Source organism: Oryctolagus cuniculus, chromosome 20 (genome assembly GCF_051225735.1).
Source record: "Oryctolagus cuniculus isolate XC-2025 breed Fujian yellow rabbit chromosome 20, ASM5122573v1, whole genome shotgun sequence".
In the NCBI taxonomy this organism is placed as follows: domain Eukaryota; kingdom Metazoa; phylum Chordata; class Mammalia; order Lagomorpha; family Leporidae; genus Oryctolagus; species Oryctolagus cuniculus.
The window spans coordinates 14,844,349-14,858,365 of NC_142886.1; the positions used below are offsets into that span (position 1 = coordinate 14,844,349).

Consider the following 14,017-nt stretch of genomic DNA (forward strand, 5'->3'; position numbering starts at 1 on the left):
AATTCAAGAAAAGGTTCAAACAGCACTGGAAAGTTAGCTCAAAAACAATTTGCGGATCATTTTATTACTACTCTTTTTCCAAGATCAAATGTCTTTAAGGTTCTACAATATTCGCCATCAGTGTTTTCTTCTGTTTTAGGAGCACATACACATCCCCCTGTCAACCGCAGGGTGCACACTGGGGCCTGAACTGCATCCAGTGGGATAAGCTGCCTCCTCTGATGCCTGCATCCCACACGAGGGGATGTTCAAGTCCTGGATGCTCCCCTTCCAATCCAGCTCCCTGCTAACGTGCCTGGGAAGACGGCAGAGGATGGCTCGAGTGCTTGGGCCCCTGCCACCCGTATGGGAGATCTGGATGGAGTGTCAGACTCCTGGCTTCTATCTGGTCCAGCTCTGGCCTTTGTTGCCTTTAGGGGAATGAACTAGTGGATGGACGACCTCTGTCCATCCCTCTCTCTCTGTAACTCTGCCTTTCAAATAAATAATAAAAAGAAAAATAAATAATAAAAATATTTTTAAAGATTTATTAATTATTTGAAAGGCAGAGTTACACACAGAGAGAAGGAGAGGCAGAGAAAGAGAGGTCTTCCCTCCGCTAGGTCACTACCCAATTGACCACAACAGCCAGAGCTGTGCCGATCTGAAGCCAGGAGCCAGGAGCTTCCTCCAGGTCTCCCATGCAGGTGCAGGGGCCCAAGGACTTGGGCCATCTTCTACTGCTTTCCCAGGCCATAGCAGAGAGCTGGATCAGAAGTGGAACAGCCGGGACTTGAACCAGTGCCCATATGGGATGCCGGCACTGCAGGCAGTGGCTTTACCCACTACACCACAGTGCCGGCCCCATAAATAGATTTTTTTTTTTTAATGGTGCACACTTGTGGATACTGCTTTTTAATTCCTAGGAGTTATGTATCCCTTTGAGTAGACAGAGATGGAGAATAGAGGAAGTTGCTGGCAAGTCACGGAAGGCTTCTTCCCAGGTGCAGAGCACTAAGGGTAAGAATAAAATAAAGCTGATAGTGAGTCAGAAACTACTTCACTTCACATGTTCCAGACATGCCCTCTGAGCTCCTTATTTTTAGCCACAGCTAAGCATAAACCTAAATGAAGGCTACAGGAAGTTTGGAAAGGGGAGGGGAAAAAGTCCCTTTTATTCTCTCCAGCCCAGAATGATATGTTTTAATATAGATATTTAAAAATAATAAATGGTTGGTGCCGCGGCTCACTTGGCTAAATCCTCTGCCTGCGGCGCCGGTACTCTGGGTTCTAGTCCCGGTTGGAGCGCCGGTTCTGTCCCGGTTGCCCCTCTTCCAGGCCAGCTCTCTGCTGTGGCCCGGGAAGGTAGTGGAGGATGGCTCAAGTGCTTGGGCCCTGCACATGCATGGGAGAGCAGGAGGAAGCACCTTGCTCCTGGCTTTGGATCGGCGCAGTGCACCGGCCATGGCGGCCATTTGTGGGGTGAACCAACGGAAGGAAAACCTTTCTCTCTGTCTCTCTCTCTCACAGTCTAACTCTGCCTGTCAAAAATAAATAAATAAATAAATAAATAAATAAAAAATAAAAATAATAAATAAAATATTATATTGGTCTCCTATTAATCATCAGACAGTACTAATGTTGCTTAATTGAGCTTTATGTGGATCCACACTTGTTATAGCACACCAGTATATAGTATATTTGATTTTCAACCTCCAGGGAACATGATTTGTGAAAGTCTTTGTATTTCCAAATATAATCCCAATTCTGCATTTGGCAAATGGATTGGGCTGTCTTACCTTCTTCTGAGGCTTACCTCCAGAGAAGGCCTTTAGCCCAGCAGTTAAGATGTCCTTGTCCCATAATAGAGCCCTTGGGTTCAATTCCCAGTCCTAGCCCCTGACTCCAGCTTCCTGCCAGTGCAGACCATAGGAGGCAGTGGGGACGACTCAAGTAACTGGGTTCCTACTGCCCACATGGAAGGCCTGGATTGAGTTCCCAACTCCCGGCTCCTAGCTCTGGCCCTGGCCCACCCCTGGTTGTTGTGGTCACTTGAGGAGTGAATGAGTGAATGGGAGCTCTCTCCCTCTCTGCTTTCTCAAATAAAAATAATAACAAAAAACGTTAAAAAAGAATATCTCATTCATTCCTGTATTCAGCCTTACAGATGTGAATGACTACCTTACTTGTATGTGCTAGGCTTGGTAACATGGTTGGCACTGGCATGGAGGAGAGAGAAGGCTTGCTGGTCTCATTAGATAGGTAGTCACAAAGTCCACTTGTAGGTCTTTAAAACACTCTGCTCCAAACCTTCTTGGACCCTCTCTGGACGTTGTCCTCTCCTGTCCTCAGGGTAGACATCTGGCTTACTGGTTAAGAGGCCAGCATCCTACATCGGATGGGTTCAATTCCCAGCTCTGGCTCCTGAATCTAGCCTCCTGCCCATGCAGACCCTGGGAGGCAGTGGGGATGGCCCAATAACTGTGTTCCAGCCACTCATGTGGGAGACCCAGACTGAGTTCCCATCTCCCAGTTTTGGTCCTGGCAAAGAGGCTACTGTAGGCATCTGAGGAGTGAACCAACAGATGTGAGTGCTCTACCCCACCCCTCTTCCCTCCCTCCAATGAATTGTAAAAACAAAAACGTAGTTCCGTCCTCAATGCACCCTTTGCTTTTCTCGTGTAGACATTCATATTTTGAGAGGTAAGAGTTCTCAGATATCTTACCCTCTATCTTTGAGATGCAGTTCCCATCTAATATGAGCTCTTCCAAGTTAATGCAGGATTCCAATCCCTCCATTTTAGTGAGATGATTGTCGCTGAATGATGCCCACTTCAAGTTCTCTAATTTTTCTAAATTTGTGATTTCAAAGAGATGCTGTCCATCTAAATTTAAGGCAGTTATCTAAAGAATAATTCACATTATATGTTACTTCTGAATCCTGTAAATAAATTCAATGTTATAAGATAAAAAAAAAAGTCTAGGAAGATAACGCAAATGCTGTAAATAGATGTCAAAGAATTCCTTCAGGAATTAAAGCATCATGAAGCTCTTAGTTTATAAAAAAGTAAAACCTGACTGGACTGGACCTCCACAAGGGACTCTTATGGTATTATGGGCACCGTGATGTGCCAACCAGATTCCACTGCAGTGATGCACTTGTCCCAGCTGCTGGGACCATGGCTGGCAGAGAGCCCACAGCTGTCATCCTTTAGGGTCAGACTCTGCTGCAGACAGCTGCCTTACCCAAGGTCACACGGTTTCCCAGGTTGGCCCACAGCCAGTGATGGGCAGCTATAAAGGCCTGGCCATCTCAGCTCAACTTGGAACAAGTTTAGAGGGCCATTCTAATTCTGGAACTCCCTGTGGATTCATCCAAGGCTGGCATTGGACCTTCATCACAGCTCAATATCAGTATACATCCCACAGCAAACATCATGCCACTAACATTGTCCATTTTCAAGGGCTCCTCCTAGCGCAGTTTCTACCTTTGGCACCTTTGGCAGTAAGAAGCTGCTGGACACCCGCTCCTTTATCCTTGGCTGACTTCTGTCTCATGAACCTATCCCTTGCCAGGTTTCCTCATCCCTTCCCTCCCCCATTTTGGCATGATCTCTGGTTCTGAACTGTAATCCCTGCTTGCATTGGTGACACAGTGTCGGAATCCCCCCTTTAGTTTGCAGGATGACCTTATCCTAGATCTCCAAGTCTGTGGTGACAACTGAGGCCTGGCCCCCAGGACATGCCTACCCACAACTTGGCCTTGCTATTTTTTTTAAAGTGTTTAGAATGTGGTAGATTTATTACAATTTTTCTAATAATAACATTATCCTGTGTGTTATATACATGTTATATATTAAATACATTATAATATCATTATTTTTAATAATTAAAATAATATTTCCAAATTTAATGAGGTATAATTGACAATTTAAAATTATATATATTTAAGGTATACAATTTGATTTGAGATACAGATGTGTATATATATATACACACATATATATAACATGAATTAAATACTGCATGATCTTAATTATATGTGGAATTTAAAACAGTCAGACTTACAGAAGCAGAGAGTACAATGGTGTTTCCAGGGGCTGGGGGCAGAGGAGAAATGGGGAGATGTTGGTCAAGGGGTGTGAAGTTTCAGTCCTGCAGATAAGTTCCAGATATCTAACGTGCAACACTATGACTAACGCTTCCAACATGACATTGTACACTCGATACTTGCTAAGAGGGTAGGTCTTTATGTTTCCTCATTTTATTTTAACTCACCTCTTCCGGTTTTCTGTCCCTTACCCTTTATGACACATATGCAAAGTCTGATTAGAAAAATAAATTTCAATTACATTTTTATATTAGGTTTAGAAATTAGCCTTTACCTTCAAGTACCAGTTTCCACTCAGATGTACATGTGGTCCCACCTTTGAAATCTGTGTCAGAATCTTTGCAGAAGGCCATATGGTAAGTACTCGTGGTCTTTCCTCTTTAGTACTACAATGTCGTAAAACAGACAACTAATAAAATAAAAAACACATGATGAGTCAATGGAGTTACATAGATTTATTTCTATACAGTTAGAAGGAATTGTTTTCTAAGGGAGATGAGTGGCTCAATAAAGGATTTTAAAATATGACATTTCAATTATCTTGAGCTACTTATAATATCAGGAGATACTTTTAGTTATTCATTTTATGGTTTTAGCAAATATTGACCCATTACAAGAAAATGCTTGTAAGACTGTGAATGGATTACTACAATACAAACACCCACAAAATCCACCCATGAAACCAACATAAGAGCCAGCATATTACTAATACCCTCCAAGCTCCCTGTGTGCCTCATCCTAAGACTTTCCTTCTCCTTCCCTTTGGAAGTGATCACCATCTCAAATATTTGTCTAACATTCATTTGCTTTTCTTTTCCCAAAGAAACCTTTTATTTAAGGGATACAAATTTCTTAAGTACAACTTTAAGAATATAGTGATTCTTCCCACCATACCTGCCCTCCCACCTACACTCCCACCCCTCCTCCTTCCCCCTCTACCCTTCCCAGTCCCATTCTCCATTAAGATTCATTTTCAATGAACTGTGTACTCAGAAGAACAACTCTATACTAAGTAAAGATTTCAACAATTTGCACACACACAAAACTGTTTGAGAACAAGTTTTACAGTTAACTCCCATAATACAACTCATTGAGGACAGAGGTCCTGCATGGGAAATTAGTGCACAGTGACTCCTGTTGTTAATTTAACAATTAACACTCTTATGTATTACATCAGTGACCACCTGAGGCTCTTGACATAAGCTGACTAGGCTATGGAAACCTTTTGAGTCCACAAACTCCATCAGTATTTACACAAGGTCAAAAGCAAAGTAGAAGTTTTCTCCTCCCCTCAGGGAAAAGTCATCCTTCTTTGATGGCCAATTCTTTCTGCTGGGGTCTCAACTCACAGAGATCCTTCATGTAGAACATTTTTTTGCCAGTGTGTCTTGGCTTTCCATGCCTGAAATGCCCTCATGGGCTTTTCAGCCAGACCAGGAAGCCTTAAGAGCTTATTCTGAGGTCAGAGTGCTACTTAAAGTGATTGTCATTCTATGAGTCTGCTGTGTGGGCTGCTTCCCATGTTGGAACATTCTCTCCTTTTTAATTCTATCTATTATTATTATTACCAGACACTTGATCCTATTTATATGATTAGGTTAAGAATCCTATCTGTATGTTAAGTTTAGCATTTAACATGATCACTTAAACACTTAAGATGGCATTTTTACCAGCCAGCTTAATGGGATTTGGCAAGTTTTTAAATTGCACCCTTAGAAGCAACTCTAGAAATGTATGCAGAACTGTACAGCTTTAGAGTTACAAATTTCCTCCTCCCTCTCTTTTTCTTCCTCTTATTTTTTAATGAGATCCATCCTCAATTGACTTTATACACATATGAAACTCTATGTTAAGTAAAGAGTTCAACAAATATTATGAAGAAGAAAAAAAAAAACTGTTCCTCGACAGTCAAGACAAGGGCCACTCAAGTCATCCCTAATTGAAGTATCAATTTCAATTCTACAAATTTTGCTTTAGGTGCTCTGTTAGTTCTCAAAGATCAGGGAGAACATATGGTATTTGTCCCTTTGGGACTGGCTTATTTCACTAAGTATGATGTTTTCCAGATTCATCCATTTTGTTGCAAATGACCAGATTTCATTTTTTTTTACTGCTGTGTAGTATTCCATAGTGTACATATCCCGTAATTTCTTCATCCAGTCTTTGATGGCATTTAGGATGAATTCATGCCTTAGCTATGTGATTTAAGCTGAAATAAACATGGGGTGCAGATAACTTTTTACTTACTGATTTCATTTCCCTTGGGTAAATTCCCAGGAGTGGGATGGCTGGGTCATATGGTAGGTCTATATTCTGCTTTCTGAGGTTTCTCCATACAGTCTTCTATAGTGGCTTTACCAGTTTACATTCTCACCAAGAGTAGATTAGGGTACCTTTTCCCCCACATCCTTGCCAACATTTGTTGTTTGTTGATTTCTGTATGAAAGCCATTCTAACTGAGGCGAGGTGAAACCGCATTGTGTTTTTTTTTTTTTTTAAGATTTATTTATTTACTTGAGTAACACAAAGAAAGAAGGAGAGACAGAGAGAGAGAGAGAGAGAGAGAGAGAGAGGTCTTCCATCAACTGGGTCACTCCCCAATTAGCCACAATGGCCAGAGCTGTGCTGATCAGAAGCCAGGAGCCAGGAACTTCTTCCAGGTCTCCCAGGCTGGTGCAGGGGCCCAAGGACTTGGGCCATCTCCCACTGTTTTCTCAAGCCATACAGCTCTCTGTAGTAATTTCTGATGATTCTTTTTATTTCCTTTTTCATCTCTAATTTTATTGATTTGGGTCTTCTCTCTCCCTTTTTTAGTTAGTTGGGCCAATGGTGTGTCAATTTTGGTTATTTTTTCAAAAAACCAGCTCTTTGTTTTGCTGATCTTTTTTTTTTTTTGTTCAATTTTGTTGATTTCTCCTCTAATTTTAATTATTTCTATTAGTTTTGGGTTTGGTTTGCTGTTGTTTTTCTAGATCCTTGAGATGCATTGATGACTCATTTATTTGGTGCCTTTCCAATTTCTTGATGTAGGCACCAATTGCAATAGATTTTCCTCTTAGCACTGCTTTTGCTGTATCCCATAAGTTTTGATATGTTGTATTGTCATCTACATTTGTTTCCAGAAACTTTTTGATTTCTCTTTTGATTTCCTCTATGACCCACTGTTCATTCAGGAGCATGTTGTTCAGTCTCCATGTGTTTGATTTCCAGCTTCATTCCATTGTGATCTGAGAAGATGCATGGTATGATTTTGATTTTTTTTTTCAATTTGCTGAGACTTGCTTTATGGCCTAGCATGTGGTCAATCCTAGAGAAAGTTCCATGCATTGCTGAGAAAAATCTGTATTCTGCAACTATAAGATGAAAAGCTCTGTAGATAACTGCTAGATTCATTTGGTCTATAGTGTCGATTAAATCTGCTGTTTCCTTGCTGATTTTCTGTCTGGCTGATTTTCCATTGCTGAAAGTGGGATATTAAAATCCCCCATTACTATTGTATTTGAGTCTATGTCTCCTTTCAGATCACTTAACATCTCTTTTAAATAGCCAGGTGCTTTGTAATTAGGTATATATACATTTATAATAGTTACATCTTCCTGTTGAATTAATCCCTTAATCATAACATAGTGTCCTTCTATGTCTCTTTTAACAATTTTTGTGTTAAAGTCTATTTTGTCTAATATTAGGATGGCTACACAGGCTTTTTTTATTTCTGTTAGCATGGAATATCTTTTTCCATCCTTTCACTTTTCAGTCTGCGTGCATCTTTGTTGGTGGAATGTGTTTCTTGCAGGCAGCAAATAGATGGATTTTGTTTTTTTTTAATCCATTCAGCTAGTCTGTGTCTTTTAACTGGAGAGTTGAGGCACTTACATTCAAGGTGACTATTGATAAGTAATGATTTTGCCCTGCCATTCTTACATATTCCTATTTTTTACTTTGGATTTCTTTTGTACTTTCATTGAGAGATTTTTCTTCCTTTAACTTCTTTTGTAGTGATGACCATGTTTCTGTGTTTCTATGTGCAGCACATCCTTAAGCATCTTCTGCAGGGCTGGGTGGGTGGTAACAAATTCTTTCAATTTCTGTTTGTTATGGAAGCTTTTTATTTCATCTTCATTAATAAATGAGAGTTTTGCAGGATATAGTATTCTGGATTGACATTCTTTTTCTATTAAGGCTTGGAATATATCTCACCATTCTCTTAGAATCCATATGTTGGGTCATTTGATAGTATCCTGTAAATTACCAACAGTGTTTTTTAGTTTTCTAATTTCTTGTTGTTTTTGGTTTACTGTATAATTTCCTATGCTCTGTCTTCTAAGTCAGATAGTCTTTCTTCTGTTTCACTGATTCTATTGTTAAGGCTTTCCACTGCTTTTTTAAAAATTTGTTTTATTGAATTATTCATTTCATTTTGATTTCTCTTTAAGATCTAAATTTTGTGGGAGAAATTTTCTTTCATGTCATGTATGAATTTCAGTAGTTCATGCATTTGCTTCTGATTACTTCTCTTTTTTTAAAAGATTTATTCTTGCTTCTTGAATTAGTGTGTTTGTTATTCGACATTTGTGGAGATACTCCTTGGTTTCTTTTTTTTATTTTTTTCACTGTGGCTGTTTTTATCTTTGTACTATGCCTCTTTAGATTCATGGACTGTCTGCTTTCTGTGATTATCTAGAGGTGTGTGGTAGGTATGGCCGGGGAGCTCTGTTCAGTCTTCCAGGGTAAAGGGCATGTCTAAGATGACACACCCAGATCTGGCATGGTAAATCTCTCAGTTTTTTTTTTTTTAAATCAGAGATCAGAGGAGAGGTTTATTCTGCTCAGCTGAGCTCCTCTCCTCAATGGAAACCAGTGCCCAAGTGCTAGCCCCAGTGGGTATATTTGTCTGCTCTGCCACAAGGACTACGCAAAGGATCTGTGCAGTCCTCAGCGTAAGCTCAGACTCCCAGCAATGCCCCTTACCAGGTAACCAGGGAGCCCTGAGCATGTTGAGTCTCCCACAGTGACTGCCCAAAGTCCCAACAACACCATGAGCCCTCACACACAGCCTCAGTTTTCATAGTCCTGGCACACAAGCCTCCCACAGTCATGAGTACCCAGCTCCCTGTTAGTTCTCTCCACCAGAGTCAGGAGTCTCAACTCAGCTGGTTGCTGGGTGCAGACATGAGCTGGTGCAGCTGTTATGTATGCCCAAAATGGTGCCCACTCTATTGGCTTGTTTCAGGATGCTGTTGCAAGGTGATTGGAGAGAGAGAGAAAGGTGCCCCTCTTTTTTTTTTTTTTTTGTTTCTCCTTTAGTTTGGCAGGTACATGATCCCCCAAGGGCTCCAAGCTGGGTTTCCTTTAGGCTCTTCCTGCAGCTTTATCACCAGTGGATTGAGCTACTGCAGTCTGGTCTCACCTCACCCTCCAGTGCTGGTGTGGGAGCTCTTAGCTGCTGGAGTCTTGAGTTTTGGGCATCCATGCCCTCCATGTAGGTTCACTGTATCCCTCTAATTTGCATGGAGTTTCCTCTGCTGTTTTCTCCCTAACTATTCCCTGAGACTGCACTCTCTCCACTTTTTTTTTTTAAAAGCATATTCTCCTAGACTAGAGCAGTAAGCTCCCTCCCCACTCCACCATCTTGGAAGCCCTCTTCATTTGCTTTTTTATAGTCTTACATTGTGCCCATAAACAGTACGTCATTTAGTCTCACACATATGTGACAAACTGAATAATCTGTACATATTCTTCTATTATTTGTTTTGTTCAACATCACATTCTTAAGATTCTTCTATGCTTCTGTAGGCAGCTGTAGTTAATTTATATTTCATTGTTGACTAGTATTCCCTCAGTGACTCCTGTCAATAACCATTGGGGTTTGTCCAGTATTGGCTATTGTAAACAATGATGTGACAAATATTCTTCTTCATGTCTCCTGATACATACATGCAAGAGCTTTTTAAAAATATAAGTAAAATTGCTGGGTTTTCAGATACATACAATGATACACACACACACACACACATGTGACAGCACCAAATTGTTTTCACTTTCTGGCTAAAATTTGGTATTTTCAGGTTTCAAAATGTCTGTGCATCAGTAAAAATGGCAAAAATTGTGTGTGTCATTGAGATTTTAATGTTTATTTTCTTGAATACTGATGTGGCAAAGCATCTTTTCCTAAGTTAATGAGCTGTTCTGACTTCCTCTCCAGTGAAATGTCTGTTCCAATATTCTCTTTGTTTCTCTGTCTGATTGGTAGTCTTATTTCTTATACATTCTGGATGTGTAAAGAATATTTCCAATCAGTTTTACTGAAAATTTCCCTTTCCAGTACATAGTTTGTCTTTTTCACTTTTTTCTTTTTTAAATGTTTATTTGAAAGACAGTTACAGAGAGCGAGTGAGTGAGAGAGATAATATCTTTCACTCACTGATTCACTCCCCCGATTGCCACAGTGGCCAGGGCTGGGCCAGACTGAAAGCAGGAGCTTGAAACTCCATCTAGGTCTCCCATGTTGGGCCATCTTCTGCTGCTTTCCCAGGCACATTAGCAGGGAGCTGGATCGGAAGTGGAGCAGACAGAACTCAAACCAGTGCTCATATGGGATGCCAGTATCACAGGCAGTTCCATCGTTTTACTTTCTTTATGGTATCATTTGGGGAAAATTTATTTAATGCACACAATCTAATCTTTTATGGCTTATGCTCTTCGTTTATTGACTAATAAATTCTTTCCTAGTTAAAGGCCATAATGATAATCTCTGATTTTTCTTCTGAAACATTTTTAGCTTTGCCTTTTACAGTGAAGTCTATAAGGTACTTGTTGCTGTACCTTTTATTGAGCAGCATCCCAATCAGCGAAGACAGCTCTCTTACTTATCTCTTTTCCGCAGATGCATGGATCTGCATCAGCTCTTCATTTTGTTCCATTGGTTTATTTGCCTAACTGTGCCATTATTACAATGTCTTGAAGGATTTTAGTAGACTTTGATTTCTGGTAGGGTAAAATCCTAATTTTTCTTTAGGAGTGTTATAATTTTATCAACAGTTTTCTTTCCTTCACTTTCAGTAGGCCCAAATTTAAATAATACATTGTTTAAGAAATTAATATTCAAATATCCCACCAAAAAGTGGTAGCTAACTAACTAGAATGGAGATCATTTAGGGTGTTGAAGCTACTTCAACTCAAGGATAGCATGTCCCTTCCCTCCATCTTATCAGCACTTGTTCTCAGCCAGACACATCACAATGTCAATACTAACTTGACAATTCACTGAATGTTCTCTCAAGCCTTTTAGGCTTTCCTTAGTCTCAGGAAGTTGCTCACTTTCATGTAGGCCTTAGAAAGGACTCTGGTGACTAGGAAAAAAAAGTTGCCCTAGAGGTATTTTTGGGATGTTCAAGGATGTATCAAGGGAATTCAGACAGTTAAATAGACTATATTTAAACAGAAAAAAAATCAAGTGGTGTAACTGCTACATATTAATTTTTTATTAGGATACTAAGAGGGAGTACAAACCTTAATGACAGAAAATGAGTATGGGAAATATTATTTATGTGTCTAAATGGCACAGTAAATACTAAACAGTAAAATCCAACCTGAGTTATCTTTGTTTTGGCAATAAATTTCACAGCAGCTCTTGCTTCTTCTTGAGTAACGAGGACTCCATCCAAATGCGTAAGAGTCTTTAACCTGCCAATAACACTCAGCCGCAATGTGTTTCGCTTGGGAAAAATAGCAAAAAGTTAATTTCCACAAAACATTCCATATGTTATGGCACGGAAAAGACTGCTTATTCATTCCTTTCCATAAAATACAAAATTATGCATCTCCTAGTTGATTACATGCATCTAAAAGAGGCTTAACTTAATTTTTCAAATAACAGTTGAAATGAAATTATATTTAGGGATTAACGTTTTGTTTGCAGGTGGATGACTGTACCCAGAAGAGGGGAGGAAATCCCATAAACCGTTGAAAAGTGCTGGTGGTGAAAGATTTAGGATAACGACTGTTGCAGTGCTGTTCATCTAGATCAGCAGTAAGCACTGCCTCACGGGGGACTCAGCGTGGCTCTGCGGCCTCTGGCGTCCAAGTTGGCACCAGGGAGACAGCTGTACTGTGATCCCTGGGAAGTCTGCTTCGGCAGAAGGAAAATGTTCTTCAATTTTACCGAGCAAAAGAGGAGAAACGCAGACATATAATTTTAGTAATGTGGTCAATTTAATACAAACAATAAATCTCATGCCCTTTTAAAATGCTGAACACACAGTTTTATATATCTTTTAAAAGCAAGGAAAGGTAATTTGAAATGATAAAATGGGGGTTTATTTAAAATATCTGGAGATATAGTTAACAAACTATATTCATTGAATATTGAAATTAGTGAGCATGAATTATGTTTTTGTGATGAGAAAAGATATTTGAATAACAGAACATAAGACTTTAGAAAGTAGGTTGATAGGAAAAATGACTTTTGGACTTAAAATAGAGAACAAATAATGCAAATAATACCAGATGTAAAGTACAGCTGTAAAACATGTTTCCCATCCACAGATCAGGACATATGAAAAATCGTGTTTCATTCCTGGCAGTCCACTTCTCTCACCATATTATAGTACTCTTGGTTCCTGAGCCTCTGTATAGTAGGGTTTTGGCACTAAGCTACATAAATTCTCTGGAGGTTGTGAACTGGGAATTACATCAATCACCCTTAAAACAACAATGTTCTTAAACTATCACATTATAAAAAAGAAAACCAACATGAAATGATAGCCTTTTCTCACAGATGCATTTAATTCATTTGATCACTACACTGAATTCAACTTTCAAAAGGCTTAAAGAAAGCCCAGAAAAAAAAAAGACAGTTTGCTTAAGTCTGGCTACTTTTGAATAGTAACACAGTCAGAAAATGATTTGGAAATAAAACTGTTTGCTTTTGTGTAAACACGCCCGGTGCATACCTTTTGCCATGGGTTATGTTGAATGTTAAGAGTGAGAAGGCCTGTGGTGTGTTTGCATAACAGATTTATTTCATCACCAGATTTCTTCAGTTGATTCCAGCTCAAGTCTAAGTGCTTCAGTTTCATCAGACCTCTAAAGCCCTCAAGAGTTATCACATGGTTATGGCTTGCATCCAGATACTCAAGGTTATACTGCAATGCACACAAATAGAAGTGATGCTTAGAGAACCAGTTTGTATTTACCCAGTTCTTCCCTCTATGCTTCTTTAAACACTTCCCAGAGCAGAACAAGGAAGAGATAAAGACAGTTTTCAGAAGACATTTTGCAGCATATTTTTAAAATAAAAATAATATTGCTGCAGATTAAATTGAACTTGATATCTCCACAGTTTAATTCAAAAAACTCTTGAGTTCAGTGGGAAATTAGTCACTCATTTATAAAAGCATAGCCTGCACTGTTGGACTAGCGCTCATTACAGTGGTTCAGATTTTAAAAGTTGAAGGCTCTGACCATCAAAACCTAAAAATATTTTTGGAAAGCAAATAGGTTTATTGATTTTTTTATTCTTATAATTATGTACAGTAAAACAAAACAAAACTATCATTTATTGTCCTTGCCATATCTTGACAAGAGGGATATTTATGGTCATTAAAAAGTATGAAGGGAAAAAGCTTAAAAAGTACATTCTTCTACATAAAATCAATTAGTTTTGTAAATATTTACTACTTCAATTCCCACCCTGCCTGCCCCCTCCCAGGAGTTCTCACCATAAAAATGGTGGAAACCTGTGCCATCTGTGGCACTTGCCTAGCCCAGTGTTTGGCAACCATACACCATAAACAGATAACTGCCTTTGTCCCTTGAAAACAGAGATGGGATCTTCATTTTTGTATCCTCAGGATATAAAACAGATTCTAGGAACTCAGGAAACATTCATTGAACAGTTTTCAGTTTTGCAAAGGGATTTTTGTTCTA

The 14,017-nt window shown here is 39.4% G+C and overlaps 1 protein-coding gene across 1 annotated transcript in view; it reads right to left on the minus strand.

Annotated features, from left to right (window-relative positions):
• LRRC9 (leucine rich repeat containing 9) overlaps positions 1-14,017 on the minus strand; it is a 112,558-nt gene that overhangs the window by 37,926 nt on the left and 60,615 nt on the right. The window contains exons 18-21 of the mRNA XM_002719518.6: positions 13,042-13,233; positions 11,680-11,805; positions 4,365-4,499; positions 2,706-2,883 (exon numbers count right to left, since the gene is read on the minus strand). Of these exons, the coding sequence (XP_002719564.4) occupies positions 2,706-2,883; positions 4,365-4,499; positions 11,680-11,805; positions 13,042-13,233 (631 nt within the window). The remainder of the gene's footprint in view (positions 1-2,705; positions 2,884-4,364; positions 4,500-11,679; positions 11,806-13,041; positions 13,234-14,017) is intronic.